Raw genomic sequence first — 16,042 nt, forward strand, 5'->3', positions numbered from 1 at the left:
TTTTTTTTTTTTTTTTTTTGTGATTTTGAGTTTTGTTCCACATTGTTCTTCCATTCTGTCTGGGATCTCCTGTAGCGATCCCCCTCCAAGTGGTTGACAGTGGTAGCTGGACACCATCTAGTTCTTCTGGTCTCATGGTCATTTAGGCTGAGGATCACATGATCTACTAGTCCCTTGGGCTAATTGTTTCCATGTGTCTTCGGTTTTCTTCATTCTTCTTTGTTCTGGATAAGGAGAGACCCATTGTTGCATCTAGATGGCTGCTTGAAAGCTTTTAAGACCTCAGTCACTACTCACCAAAGTAGGATGTAGAACAATGTTTTTGTGTAGTATGTTATGCCAATTGAGCTTGATGTCCCCTGCAACCATCGTCCTGAGCCCACAGGTTCAACAACTCGTTCCCTCAGGATAGCTGGCTGTCGCCAAGAAGCCACCACAAATGTATCCCTTATCAGCTCTACTGTACACCCAGAAATTCTTAGAGCACATACAAATATGTTTGTAGAAACATTGTCTGCTAGTCCTATACATGGTCATGGGCACACTCCCCCCTGCATAGACATACCTGATTATTCAGCCTGATACACCCATTTATCTACCCATAGATCAATGTTTGCCATTACTGACAGCACAGTACTATACATGCAAAGGGTTCATCTTTGTTGTCTGTACCTCCCATGCACCTCTTTATGTCTTCCTCTTCCTCAATGCCACCATATTGATCACTCACATTTGGTATATTGCCCGTCCTTCACCCAAATCAATACTTTTCTCTACTGATCTAGTAATGTATCCTCCCCTCGCTTCCATCCCTGATGACAAACAAAGAAATTTTCCTTCCATATATAAACCTTTCTTTGGTTTTTTACAATAGTGAACTAATACAATATTTGTTCTTCTGTGATTGACTTATTTCACTCAGCACAATGTCCTCCAAGTTCATCCACAATATGCAGTATTTTGCAGATTCTGTTATACTTTAGGGTTGCATAGTGTTCTATTGTGTGTATGTACCATAATTTGGTTATCCATTCTTCCGTTGATGGACACTTAGATTGTTTCCATCTCTTTGCTATCATAAATAGTGCTGTGATGAATGAGGGTGTGCATATATGTGTTCTTGTCCTGGCTCTCACTTTAGGATATATATATACCTAGTAATGGGATTGCTGGATCAAACAGTGTTTCTAATTCCAACTTTTTAAGGAATCACCATACTGCTTTTCACAGTGGCTGTATCATTTGACAGTTTCACCAGCACTGTATGAGAGTCCCAAACTCTCCACATTCTCATCAGCATTTGTTATTTTCCGTCTTGCTGAACTTTGCATCTTCGGTATCTCGTTGTTTTGATTTGCATCTCTTTAATGGCTAATGATCGTGAACATTTCTTCATGTGCTTGTTGGCTCCCTGAATATCTTTGGTGAAGTGTCTATTCATGTCTTCTGCCCATTTTTCAATTTGATTGTTTTTTTGGTTGATGAAGTGTTGGAGTTTTCTATAAATTTTAGCAATAAGTCCCTTGTCAGGTATGTAGTTGCTAAATATTTTTTTGCCAGTCTGTAGGCTCTTTTAACTCTTTTGGAGAAGTCTTTTGAAGTACACAAACACTTATAATTTTTAGAAGGTCCCATTCATTTATTTTATCTTCCATTGTTTATGCATTTTGGGTTATGCTTGATAGTCTATTTAGGCCATAAATTAGGACCCCTAAATTTGCCCCTATTTTTTCCTTGATGAAATTTTTTAAAAAAATAAATAAATAAACCTCACTGCTGTTGAGCAGAATCCAACTCACAGAGACTCCTCCTTAGGTTTTCGAGGTGTTATCATTATGGAAGGAGATTGCCCAATCTTCCTTTGGAGGAGTGGCTGGTGGGTTTGAATCTGTAGCCTTCTGGTTAGCAGTAAAATGCCTTAGGCACTGTGGTGGTTATGTTTGTGTGTCAGCTTGGCTGGGGCTGGTTGAGTGGCTGGGCAGCTGGTGGTTATTATTCTCCATGATGAGACTGGCAATCAACTCCATGGTGGGATCTACCATAAGCAGCTGAGTAGCTGGTTTAGGGAATGTGGTCTGCTTTCTATATATAAGTAGAAGCCTTGGGGAATGGTTTCTAGCCTATGGCATTCTTGGACCCTGCATGTAGCCGTGTCGTTGTTTAGCAGCCTGCCTGCTCTGCCGACCTTGGGACTTACAATGGACTTAAATTAATGGCCTGCCATGTGGTTTGGTAACATTGGAACTGTGCCTTTTTATTTGTCGACTTTGGGCTTGTTAGCCTCAAAATCCAGTAGCTGCCTGAGTGAAGAGACGCTTCTAGCTTCAGTGGGGAGGCACACCTGAAGCCCAGGGTCAAGGGGCTTTCACCTGGCCCCTAGAGCCTGGCACTTTGAACTTGGACTTAGGGCCTCCAAACCGTAAGAGAATAAACTCTTGTTTAAGGCCATCCCATTTGTGGTTTATTGTCAGAGTGGCACTAGGTAACCAGAACAGGCACTATGCCACCAGAGCTCCCTTATTGTTTTAGGTTTCACATTTAACTCTTTGATCTACCTGGAGTTAGTTTTTGTGTAGGGTGTGAGGTATGTATTTCATTTTTCTATAATGGATGTCCAGTTTTGTCAGCACCATTTGTGAAACAGACTATCTCTTCCCCTTTTAATGGATTTTGGCCCTTTGTCAAATATCAGCTGACTATAGGTAAGTGAATCTATTTCTGAGTTCTCAATTCTATTCCACTAGTCTATGTGTCTGTCATTGTACCAATACCAGGTTGTTTTGACCACTGTTTTTTGATAGTAGGTTTTGAGATCTGGGAATGTGATACCTCCTACTTTGTTGTTGTTGTTGTTGTTGTGTGCCGTCGAGTCGGACCCGACTCATAGCGACCCCTCCTTGGGTTTCCGAGGCAGTATCACTACGGAAGTAGGATTGCCCAACCTTCCTTCCGAGGAGTGGCTGGAGGGAGCTCTGGTAGCATAGTGGCTAAGGCACTTGACTGCTAACCAGAAGGCTGGCTGTTCAAACCCACCAGCCACTCCTTGGAAGGAAGGTTGGGCAATCCTACTTCCGTAGTGATACTGCCTTGGAAACCCAAGGAGGGGTCACTATGAGTCAGGGCTGACTCGAAGGCAAACAACAACAACAACCTCCTACTTAGTTGTTCTTTTTTTTTTGTTTGACGTGGGTCAATGCATTTATTCTTTTTTTGCAGTGTTCCCTCCCCACTCCTCACACCTCAGAAACCAACAAAGAAAGTTTCCCTGCATATAAAAACCTTTCCTTGACTCTCCACAACAATGAACTAATATAGTATATTTGTCCTTCTGTGATTATTTCACTCAGCATAATCTCCTCTAAGTTCATCCATGTTATGCAGTGTTTTGCAGACTCTGCATTATTCTTTAGTGCTGCATAGCATTCCATTGTGTATATGTATGTACCATAGTTGGTTATCCATTGTTCTGTTGATGGGCACATAGGTTGTTTCCATCTTTTTGCTATTGTAAATAATGCTGGGATAAACATGCGTGTCCACATATCTGTTCCTGTCCTGGCTCTCACCTCTCTAGGATATATACCTAGTAATGGGATGGCTGGGTCAAATGGTATCTCCAATTCCAGCTTATAAGGAATCGCCATACTGCTTTCCACAGTGGTTGTATCATTCACAGTCCCACTAGGAGTGTATGAGAGTCCCAATCTCTCCACATCGCTGCCAGCATTTCTTATTTTCTGTCTCATTGAACCTTGCCATCAGTGCTGGGGTAAGATGGTACCTCATTGCTGTTTTGATTTGCATCTCTCTGATGGCCAATGATCGTGAACATCTCTTCATATGTTTCATTGTGTACTTTCTTGTAGTGTTCCATATAATTTTTTTCTTTGTTCCATATAATTTTCTGTGCTGAGCTAATTTTGTTTATGAATCGTGTTATCACTTCCTTCATTGTTATTATTTTAGTATTTGCTAAATATTTGTGCTGGTCCTCTTTTTGATTTTGATGTGAAGGTTTATCATTTTTCTTTGAGGTTACTCTGTGATTTATAGCTTTCTTCCCAAGTTTAGAACAGTCCTTTCTATCTTGTAGTTATCTTGACTTCCCTACCATTTAGATGTTCTGTAACTACAAAATTGTTTCCCTCTTTTTGGTTTGTAGTTGTCCTCTTTTATCGATTGATGTCTCTGGTTGCTTGTTTACAATCTTGTAGGCTTATTTACTTTGGATACTTCCATAGGTGGGTTGATTTCTGGGTTATGTCACCATGTGTGTTAATGGTCAGTTGTTGTTTGCTGTCATTGCTTCTCTGTCCAAAGGACTCCCTTTAACATCTTTTGTAAGGTTGCTCTCATTTTAACAAATTTCCTTAATTTCTGCTTATCTGGAAATGTCTTAATTTCACTATCATGTTTGAGGAACAATTTTGCTGGGTACATAATTCTTGGATGGAATTTTTCTTCTTTCAGGGATTTATATATACCATCCCATTGTCTTCTTGCCTGCATGGTTTCTGCTGAGAAATTTGAGCTTAGTCTTATTGTTTGCCCCTTGTAGGTAACTTTTCATTTTTCCCATGCTGCTTTCAGAATTCTTTCTTTGTCTTTGGTTTTGGTGAGTGTGATGATGACATATGTCTTGGTGATTTTCTTTTGGGGTGTATCCTGTTTGAGGTTTGTTGGATTTCTTGGACATATATATTCTCATTTTCCATCATACCAGGAAAATTCTCTTCCAACAAATCTGCAACATTTTTTGCTGTGGTTTTGTCTCTTCCTGTTCTGGAATTCTGATTAGACATAGGTTATTTCTTTCAATGGTATCCCACAAGAACCTTAAGCTTTCTTAACTTTCTTTAGGTCTTTCTTCTGATTGAGTGCTTTCTAAAGAAGTATTGAGATATTTGCCTTCAATCTCATTAATTCTGTCTTCCATTGATTCAGTTCTACTCCTTTGCCCATTCGCTGTCTTATCTATTTCTAAAAATTTAGTATTAATCTTCTGGATTTCTGTGTTTAGATTTTGTATCATTTCTAAGTTTTCATTTATTTTGTCATTTGTTCCTGTATTGTCTTTTGAAATTGTTCTACAGTTTTCTCTGTGTTTTCCAAAATTTTGTCAGTGTTCTCCTTGATCTGTCTCTCCATTTGTTGAAGGTACCTAAGTATAATTCTTTTGAATTCCTTATCAGAGAGTTCCTATGCTATGTCTCCCTCAGGGATGTGTTTTGGGTCTGTATCCTGGTCCCTTGTTTCTCCTGCAGGAATTGGTGAAAAACAAGCCTCTGGGAATTAACAGAATACCCATTGAGATGTTTCAACAAATGGATGCCCCTGCTGGAGGCACTCACTTGGTTATGCCAAGAGATTTGGAAGACAGCTACCTGGCCAACTTGACTAGAAGAGATCCACATTTGTACCTATTCCAAAGAAAGGTGATTCCACAGAATGTGGAAATTATCAAACAATATCATTACTATTGCATGCAGGTAAAATCTCACTGAAGATAATTAAAAAATGGTTGCAGCAGTATATTAACAGAGAGCTTCCAGAAATGCAAGCAGGATTCAGAAGGGTACATGGAGCAATAGATACCATAGCTAATGTCAGATGGATCTTATCTCAAAGCAAAGAATACCAGAAAGATATTTACTTGTGTTTTATTGACTATGCAAAAGCATTCAGTTGTGTGGCTCATAACAAATTATGGATAACATTGAGAAGAATGGGAGTTCCAGAACACTTAATTGTATTCATGAGGTACTTGTACAGACCAGACCAGGAGGCTGTCATTCAAACACAACAAGAGGATACTACATCATTTAAAATCAGGAAGAGAGTGCATCAGAGTTGTATCCTTTTACCATACTTATTCAACTTGTACACTGAGCAAATAATCTGAGAAGCTGGACTATATGAAGAAGAATGTGGCATCAGGATTGTCAGAAGGCTTATTAACAACCTGTGATATGCAGATAACACAACTCTGCTTGCTGAAAGTGAGGATGACTTGGAGCACTTACTGATGAAGATTAAAGATGCTGGGCTACAGTATGGATTACACCTCAATATAAAGAAAACAAAAATCCTCACAACTAATAAGCAGTGTCACAATAGATGGAGAAAATACTGAAGTTGTCAAACACTTCATATTACTTGGTTCTACAATCAATGCCAATGGAAACAGCAGTCAAGACATCAAAATACATATTGCATTGGGAAAATCTTCTGTAAAAGACCTCTTTCAAGTGACAAAAATCAAAGATGTCTCCTTGAAGACTAAGATGCGCTGAACCCAAGCCATGGTATTTTCAGTTGCCTCATGTGCATGTGAGACCTGGACAGTGAATAAGGAAGATCAAAGAAGAGTTGGTGCTTTTGAGTTGTAGTGTTGGCGAAGAATGCTGAAAGTATTCTTCTGCTAAAAGGGCTAACAAATCTGTCCTGGAGGAAGTGCAGCCAGAATGCTCCTTGGGAGCAAGAATGGCCAGACTTTGTCTCACATACTTTGGTCATGTTGTCAGAAGGGACCAGTCTCTGGAGAAGGATTTCATGTTTGGTAAAGTAGAGGGTCAATGAAAGAGGGGATGTCTATCCATCCTCAATGAGATGGATAGACATGGTGGCTGCAGCGATGGGCTCAGCAATAGTAGGGATAATGAGGCTGGCATCAGAAGGGCAGTGTTTCATTTGTTGTACATAAAATCACTATGAGTCAGAGTGACGGCTCATGACAACAAAAAAAATTGTAAATGGTATTGATTTCCTTATTTCTTTTTCACCAATCTCTTTGCTGGTGTAGAAGAATCCAACTGATTTTGGATGTTGATCTTGTACCCTGCCACTATGCTGAACATCTCAGTTAGTTCCAGTAGATTTTTTACTGAGTCTCTTGGGATATTTAGGTTTAGCATCTTATTATCAGCAAATAGGGATAGCTTGATTTCTTCCTTACCAATTTGGAAACCAATTGGTAAATCAATTTGATTTCCCTTTCTTGCCTTATTGCCCTGGCTAGGACTTCCAATACAACGTTGAAAAGTGGTGATAGAGGGCATCCTTGTCTGGTTGCTGTTCGCAAGGGGAGTGGTTTCAGTCTCTCTCCATTGAGAATAATGTGGCTGTTGGTTTTGCATATATGCCCTTTATTATGTTGAGGAATGTCCCTTCTATCCCTATTTTGCTGAGAGTTTTCATTAGGAATGGATGTTGGATTTTATCAAATGCCTTTTCTGCGTCAATTGATATGATCATGTGGTTCTTTTGTCTTATTTATGTGGTGGATAATGTTGATTGTTGAATCATCCTTGCATGCCTGGTATGAACCCCACTTGGTCATAGTGAATTATTTTTTTGATATGCTGTTGGAGTTTATTGGCTAGGATTTTGTTGAAGATTTTTGCATGTGTATTCATGAGGGATATTGGTCTGTAGTTTTCCTTTTTAGTGATGTTTTTGCCTGGTTTTAGTATCAAGGATATGCTTGCTTCATCAAATGAATTTGGAAGGATTCCATCCTTTTCTGTGTTTTGAAATAGTTTGAGTAAGATTGGTGTCAGTTCTTCTCTGAATGTTTGGTAGAATTCTCGGGTGAAACCATCTGGGCCAGGACTTTTATTGTTGGTAATTTTTTTTAGCGGTCTGTTCAAGTTCTTCTTTTGTTAAGGATCTCTTTGACTTTTCCACCTCAGTTTGTTTTAGTTTAGGCAAGTAGTATGTTTCTAAAAAAGTGTTCATTTCTTCCAGATTTTCAAATTCGCTGGAGTACAGTTCTTCACAGTATTATCTTTTTTATTTTAGTTGGTCCTGATGTGATGTGGTCCATTTTGTTTCTTATCCATGTTATTTGTATTCTCTCCCTCTTTTCCTTTGTTCAATTTGCCAGTGGTTTGTCAAATTTATTAATCTTTTCAAAAAACCAACTTCTAGTTTTGTTGATTTTTTCTAGTGTCTTTCTATTTTCTGTTTCATTTATTTCTGCTCAAATCCTTATTATTTCCTTTCTTCTGGTGACTGTAGGCTTTTCTTGGTGTTCTTGTACTTGTTCTAATTTTGGGGGATGTTGGTTAAAAGTGTTGATTTTGGCTCTTTCTTCTTTTTTGATGTGTGCATTTATTGCTATAAATTGGCTTCTGATCACTGCTTTGTGCTGTGTCTCAAAGATTTTGGTATGTGGTGTTTTCATTCTTGTTTGATTCAAGGAATTTTTTACTTTAATTTTTTATTTCTTCTATTACTCAGTAATTCTTAAGGAGGGTGTTGTTCAGCTTTCATGTGTTTAGTCTTTTTCTGTTGATCTTCCTATTGTTGATTTCTAATTTCGTAGCATTGTGATCTGAGAAGATGTTTTGCATTATTTCAATGTTTTTAAATTTATTAAGGCTTGCTTTATGGCCTAACATATGTTTTATCATGGAGAATGTTCCATGTGGACTGGAAATGAATATTTATTGAGCTGTTGTTGGGTGAAGTATTCTGCAGATGTCTATAAGTTCAAGTTGGTGGATTGTATTGTTTAGCTCTTCTGAGTCTGTTGAGTTTCTTTCCAGTTGTTCTATCTTTCATTGAAAGTGGTGTATTAAAATCTCCTACTACAACTGTGGCATCATCTATTTGTCTTTTCAATTCTGTTAAAGTCAGATTTATGTATTTTGAGTCTCTTTCACTGGGTCCATTGATATTTATTATGGTTATATCTTCCTGTTCAATTGATCATTTAATCATTATACAATGTCCTTCCTTGTCTTTTATGGTGATTTTGTTGATTTTATCAGAAATTAATATTGCCACTCCTGCTCTTTTTGATTGCCATTTGCTTGATATATCTTTTTCCTATCTTTGATTTTTAGTCTATTTTTGTCTTTGTCTCTAAGGTGTGTGTCTTGTAGACATTATATTGATGGTTTATGTTTTCCTATCCAGTCTGCAACTCTCCATCTTGAGTGGTGCATTTACTCTAGTTACATTCAGTGTAGTTATTAACAAGTATGAATTTGTTGCTGTCATTTTGTTATTTTTTTTTTATTTTCATGGTTTTGCTGATTTCTTTGTTCCATATAATTTTCTGTGCTGAGATTTTTTTTCTTTTTTAATGAATCATATTATCAACTCCTTCATTGCTATTGTTTTAGTATTTGCTAAATATTTGTGCTTGTCCTCTTTTTTATTTGATGTGAAGGTTTATTATTTTTCTTTTAGGTTACCCTGTGATATATAATTATCTTCCCAAGTTTAGAACAGTCTTTTCTATCTTGCAATTGTCTTGACTTCCTCAACATGTAAAAATTCTGTTACTACAATATTTTTCCCCTCTTTTTGGTTTGTATTTGTCCTCATTTGCCAGTTGATGTCTCTAGTTCTGTGCTTACAGTCTTGTAAGCTTATTTTAGTTTTGATACTTCCATAACTGGATTAGTTTCTGGGTTATGTCATCATGTGTGTTAATGGTTGGTTGTTGTTTGCTGTTGTTGGTTCACTGTCCAAAGGACTCCCTTTATCATCTCTTGTAAGGTTAGTCTCGTTTTAACAAATTCCCTTAATTTCTGCTTATCTGGAAATGTTCTAATTTCACCATCATGTTTGAGGGATTGTTTTGCTGGATATATAATTCTTGGTTGGAAATTTTTTATTTTTTTCTTTCAGGGTTTAATATATACCATCCCATTGCCTTCTCACCTGCATGGTTTCTGCCAAGAAATCCTATCTTAGTCTTATTGCTTACTCTTTTTGTTTTTCCTGTGCTGCTTTCAGGATTCTCTCTTTGTCTTCGGTTTTGGTGAGTTTAATGATGATATGACTTGGTGATTTTCTTTTGAGATTTATCCTGTTTGTGGTTCATTTAACTTTTTGAATGGATATATTCTTGTCTTTCATAGTATTAGGGAAATTCTCTTCCAAGAAATATTTGACAATTTTCTCTATGGTTTTATTTGTCTCTTTCTGTTCTGGAAATCTGATTGTACATAGGTTATTCCTCTTGATGGTATCCCACATGAATTTTAGTCTATTCATTTTGTTTTGATCTTTTTGCAGATTGATCCTTTACCAAAGTAATATTGAGGTATTTGTCTTCAATCTCACTAGTTTTGTCTTCCATTAATTTGATACTGTTCTTTTTGTCAGTTAAATGTGTTATCTATTTCTGAAAATTTAGTATTAATCATCTGGATTTCTATCTGTAGATTTTGTGTCATCTCTCATTTTTCATGTATTTTGTCATTGTGTTCTTGTATTGTCTTCCAAAATTGTTCTAGGGTTTTGTCTGTGTTTTCCTTGATTTGTCTCTCAATCTGTTGATGGTACCTAAATATAATTCTTTTGAATTCCTTATCAAGGATTTCCAATGCTGCTTCTTCCTCAGGGATGTTTTCTGGGTCTGTGTTCTGGTTCCTTGTTTCTCCTCTTTATCTTGCTTTTTTTGTGGTGCACTATGATTATCTCTTGTCTCAGACATTATGATGTCTTTGTATTTATATTTAATTGGTGATTGTATGTTGGAGAGATTCACTGAAGATTTTTGTTTTATTTTGATATACCTGAGTAAGCAGGGTACTATGCTCCTCTATTCAATATTTGGCAGCACTTAGACACTCACTACCTGTCTTCTTTCTATTCGTCAGCCTCCAGTATGTCCATGCTGTCCTCAGCAAGTAGAATTTATTTTTAGGTCTTTGGGATGTGAATGCGAACACTGCCACTTTAGCTATCCAAAATGACCACACCATTTGTAAATATCCAAAATGATTTCACCCACTGGGCAGCTTAAAATCCAGAGTTCAGTTTGTCTACTTCTTTGCTGTTTCCTTTTTTAATCATCAACCATGAGTACAGTTGTCCTTGCAGCCCTTGGTAAGCAGGCCCATTTTTTGGTTAATTCTCCAGTCCTAACACCACTTGGAAATATCCAAACTGTTAATGCCATCTGAATAGCTGACAGTGTGTGACTCCATTTGTCTCCTTATTCACTGATTTCTTTTAGGTTCTTCTACTAGTTGGTATTTAATCCATTTCTGTATCCTTCCTTTCAAAAGTCAGGGATCCAGGATTATCTTTTGTATCTGTGTCAATTGGTTTCTCTTTTCTTTGTTGAAGAGGGTCAGTGTAGTTTGTCTGCCTATTTCACCATCTTCTGGATTGGCTTATGTGTGTTTTACAATTTAGTTGTGTTCAGGTAGAACTATTCAGGGGTTAATTGTATGTGCAAGTCTGGAGCTCAACAAGAAGTTAAATACTTTAGAGGATTGGTATTGTAGTATAGCTGAAACTGTGAGTGTGGATAGATTCATGTCCTTTTTGATGCACCTGAAAAAAGGGAGGTGAAAAATTGATTTGGACTGACAAGGATGTAGGCAAGGTGATTCTGGTGCTTTGTGGCATTGACATCTTTGGGCAAAATTTTGATGGACTCTCTGTTTGCTTTCCTTCAGGCCTGGGAGCACTCTGTGGGGATTATCTGTTTCCCCAGTATCCAAGTGCTGGCAGAGGATGTGTCCAACCAGCTTGCCTATGAGATACAGAAGGCTCTTGCTGGAAAGCCTGCAGGTAAGACAACATAGGTGTTAGAAAACGCTTTCTAGAGGCCAAACAAGTGGACTGATCAGATCTGAAGTCCCTCCCAGGCCTCTGGGTAAGCCTGTCTCCACTTTCTCATGGAGTTTCATAGAGAAATGCTTTCCAAACTGCATAATGAACTGATTCCACCACTGAGTAGATCAGTTCCTCTGTTGGGAAATAAGGAAAAGACTTGCAAAGGAAGGAAGAGGGTTCAGCTACTTCTGGGAGGGAAAGACTCCACTTTTATATATCCTGCCTCCTTATATACATACACATACACACACACACACAACTAGGACCACAGTCTTCCACAGGGAAGGAGTGCTAGCATTAGGGGGGTTACCTGAGTATAGCTCAGTATAGGGAGATAGCATGATACAGATTTTAGGAATTATGGTATGTGAAGGGCTGTGTGATGCATAAAGAGGGCAGGAGGAGAAACTTATGGATTATGCAGAGTCCTTTTCCCATTCATTTGTCAATAGGGAGCTACTGATTGTTGTTGAACAGGAAGAATGGCATGATAAAACCTTTCCTCTGAGGAGATTAAACTAGCAGAATGTGAAATGTTTACTCTAAGTTCAGGTGGGTTGGGGGTTGGTGGGCAGGAGGCAGGGGTCCTCTAAATATGCCAAGACACATCTCAAGGGCAGAGGAGCCCATGGGTGGATAGGTAGCTGGGTGGCAGATCCCACTGTATTTGCTGATAGTCACACTTTCTTTCCTTCCTGCACTCTTGTCAGAGCAAGCACGGGTAATGGCTGGACAATTGCTACGATGGAAGGGGGATGAAGACCAGGGTGGCTACCTGCTCCTGAAGTCAGTGTATGTACTCACAGGGACGGACTCGGTAAGTGTAAGTCCCCAGTAGCCTCTGTCTTGGACCTTCCTCATCACTGTGCAGGGGAATGTCCTAACGATTGCACGGCTTGAGATTTTCTCTACATTTGTGAAAATGATTGTCTCTCCTTTCCTAGTTGCCTTCCCATAGAGAGCATAAAGTTCAGAGTCTGAAATTCAGGTTCAATTTTTGCCTTTTCAGTTGTTTCACCTCTCTGCAACTCAGTTGTGTTACTTATTTTAGGGTTGAGCACAATAATGAACAGTAATGGGGATAATAATTTTCTTATTATAAAGATTAATAGTGGGTGATTTTTTTGACTATTTACTACAGGTGGTGGGCTGGAGGCTGATACCTGAAGTTAACCAATGGATAATCTGACTTCTCCTTGACATAGTTGCCAGGACACCTGTCAGGCACAATGACTTAAAACACAGAACAAATCCCTTCTGCCTAGGGAAAGTATTGTCTTCAGTCTGAGTGCTGAAGATAAATCTGGGGGCTTGTTTTCCCAAAGCAGTAAGAGGAAAAAACGCTTGGCTGTCAGTGGAACCAGAATAGCATCTGGAGGACAGGGAAACAGCCAACCTGAAGGAGTGGGTGTCATGTTAGAGTCAGATGTCAAATAAAGGGAGTGTATTACCATGCAGTGAAAGCTTTTAGGTAGAAAAGGTTAGCACAAGCTACCTGCATTATGTTCATAATTCTTTTGTGAACTATGCATTCTTCCTTTTTCTTTCTATCATTCCCTTACCATGTCTGTTAGGCTAGTAAATCTGTGGGGAAAATGATATTGGACTGATTATGCATTACTGAGTGGAGAGTGTGACATGGGGAAATCCCACCTGTGCTCACATGTGCACACACACAGAATTTGCAGCTGCAGGCAGAACCTGTGCAAGAAAGGCTGAAAGAAAGTTCGTACCAGTTGCATCTCCATCTCTACCAAATTCATATCTTCTCAGCCTCTGTCTTATGGCTTCTGGCCCTGCTGAGTTGATGTGTGGTTGTTTGGAATAACACCTTTCCTTATTGGACCATTTTAGTCTTGATGAAGTCTTAGATATGTATGAAGAAATTTGGAGGGCCCTGATCAGGCCCTTAATCCAGTTGTTCATGAACTTGCAATCAATATCATACCCTCATGACTGAGGTTCTGGTTCCCTAATCAGGAGCCAATCCACCAAAAGTCAGTCATGTGAATTGCTAGAAAGCCGTTGTTTTCTACTCTCCCTTCCTACCTCTTTCTCTCTCCTTTTCTTCCTTCCTTCCATCCATGGGCTATTTTATAACATAGCTTAACATTTACTGAACACATAGCAGACATTTTACCTAAATCTATTCTTCACAACCAACCCAAGTGGGGCACTAACATTGTCTCTGTTTTACACTTGAAGCACAGAGAGGGGAAGGAACTGACCCAACCTTTCTGGCTAAAACAGAGTCCGGAACAGCCCATCTCAGCCTATAGCTGTATGTTGTGCTCTGTCCTCAGGTCATGTCCCTTCTTCCCTTCCAGGAGACATTGGGCCGAGTTGCCGAATCTGGTCTCCCAGCCCTCCTTCTACAGTGCCTTTACCTCTTCTTTATCTTCCCTCTGGAAAAAGATGAGCTTCTGGAGAGCAACTTTCAGGTTCAGAGGATGTTTGTGCAGGTGAGTGAGAGGAAGGAGTCTCTACCTCTACCTCTACCTGGCCAAGCCCTTGCTGACTCCTGAATGCTTTTCTGATATGTTTTTTTTTCCTTGGCTTTTCTGGCTGCCGAGGAACTCTGATGTATCTTTCCCAACCCCTGTTCTGAAGCTCCTCTATTCTGCTGTAGTGCTTGGCTCACCCTCTTTCCCCCACTCTCTGCAAATGCCTGGGAACACTGTGTGGTTAGACATGGATTTTTTCTTGTCTCCCCATCTCATTGTATCACTGTATCAATACCCTCTCTTTTGTTCTCTTCTAAAAAGATGTGTTCCTTTTCCTTCCAACATCTGTCTCCTCTACTTGGCTGTCTTGCTCTACCCATCTCACCCAACTTCTTCTCCTCTGGTCTGCACGCCTATTTTCTATCTACTCTCCTTGGGATCTGGAATGTCATGTCTCTGAACCTTTCTCCTTTGATCACAAGCATGCTAAAGTCACACTTGAAAAAAACAACAGCCAACATTTTCCTATGTACTTGCTGCATATACAACATAGGGTCATATGCCTCCTATACATGACCTCCATCAACACTCCCTTTGAGTCCAGAATGTATATAGTATTGTTATTCTGATTCTATAAATGGAAGAGGAGTAAACATCAAATCCAAGGTCACAGAGGGAGTGGGTAAAGAAGCCAGGATGGATCTTGGAGATCTGGCTCCATTTTCAGTCACAGATGCTTTAAGTACCTGGTGATGCCACCTCCCATTCTTCTCAGATGACATGACATTGCAGGCCACTAAGCATCAAATGCAACTTCCTCTAGTCATTATTTTTTTTTCTTGCCTACCCAATCAATCAGAAGTGGCTTTTAACAGCTTCTTACCAACTTCCCCTGCCTCCTTGCTGGATAATTTCTGCTTTCTTAGCTTCTGGACTACTGTGATTTCTGGGCCCCTTCTACTCTCTGACTTTGAGGTGAGTGGAGGGCAAGGAACACTGTATGTCTCACTGTCTTCTGTAGGGACAAGTTTAGGGCAATATCTCACAACTAGAGACATCTGATCATAAATATGACATGTATCTGTTGTACAGATTTTTTCACTTTACATTCATTTTGGACAAATTCTCAAACCAGAATCATCATAATTGGAGTATATCATGTTTGTTCTTTAGGACATCACTTAGTTTGGGTATCTTTGTTTCTTAGTGCTGCTGTAATAAAAATACTACAAGAAAGTAGCTCTAAAGAACAAGAATTTATTTTCTCACAGTTCTGGAGGCTAGTCCAAATAATTGGCTGTGTTTATTTTCCTTGTGGGCAGCTCTGGGCATTCTTTGGCTCCTTGGCTTGTAGGTAATCCTCAAGTGGCATCTGTCTTTTCTGATATGTATGTCTGTGTTCCTGTGTCTCTGCTGCTCTCAATATAGCTCAGGAGTGATTAGGTATGACCTAAACAGATTGATTACATAACATTAGATTGCATTGTACAAGATGATTTTTTTTACATTGTATTGCATCATGGAAGGTGATTACATTACATTAGATTCCATCCACAGGAAAAGGGGTTAAGATTCTAGCATATATTTTGGGGAAAAATAATTCATTCTATAACAGTGGGTTACTCTGTAGTAGCAGTATATTGACAGAGAACTCCCAGAAATGCAAGCTAGATTCAGAAGAGGACATAGAACAAGAGATATCATTGTTGATATCAGATAAATCTTGGCTGAAAGCAAAGAATATCAGAAAGATGTTTACTTGCATTTTATTGACTATGCAAAAGCATTCGATTGTGTGGATCATAACAAATTATGGATAACATTGAAGAAAATGGGAATTCCAGAACACTTCATTGTGCTCATGAGGAACCTGTACATAGACAAGGAGGCTGTTGTTTGAACAGATACTGCATGGTTTAAAATCAGGACGGAAGTGTGTCAGGGTTGTGTTCTTTGACAATACTTATTCAATCTCTATGCTGAACAAATAATCCTAGAAGCTGGACTACATG

At 38.9% G+C, this 16,042-nt stretch overlaps 1 protein-coding gene across 1 annotated transcript in view; it reads left to right on the top strand.

Moving 5' to 3' along the window:
* Positions 1-16,042, top strand: part of WDFY4 (WDFY family member 4) — a 532,480-nt gene that overhangs the window by 28,321 nt on the left and 488,117 nt on the right. Inside the window, exons 2-4 of the mRNA XM_042780664.1 lie at positions 11,427-11,541; positions 12,297-12,403; positions 13,914-14,048. Of these exons, the coding sequence (XP_042636598.1) occupies positions 11,427-11,541; positions 12,297-12,403; positions 13,914-14,048 (357 nt within the window). The remainder of the gene's footprint in view (positions 1-11,426; positions 11,542-12,296; positions 12,404-13,913; positions 14,049-16,042) is intronic.

This window comes from Orycteropus afer, unplaced genomic scaffold, assembly GCF_000298275.1.
Source record: "Orycteropus afer afer isolate SDZICR_OR568_19922 unplaced genomic scaffold, OryAfe1.0 scaffold00052, whole genome shotgun sequence".
Classification (NCBI taxonomy): Eukaryota; Metazoa; Chordata; class Mammalia; order Tubulidentata; family Orycteropodidae; genus Orycteropus; species Orycteropus afer.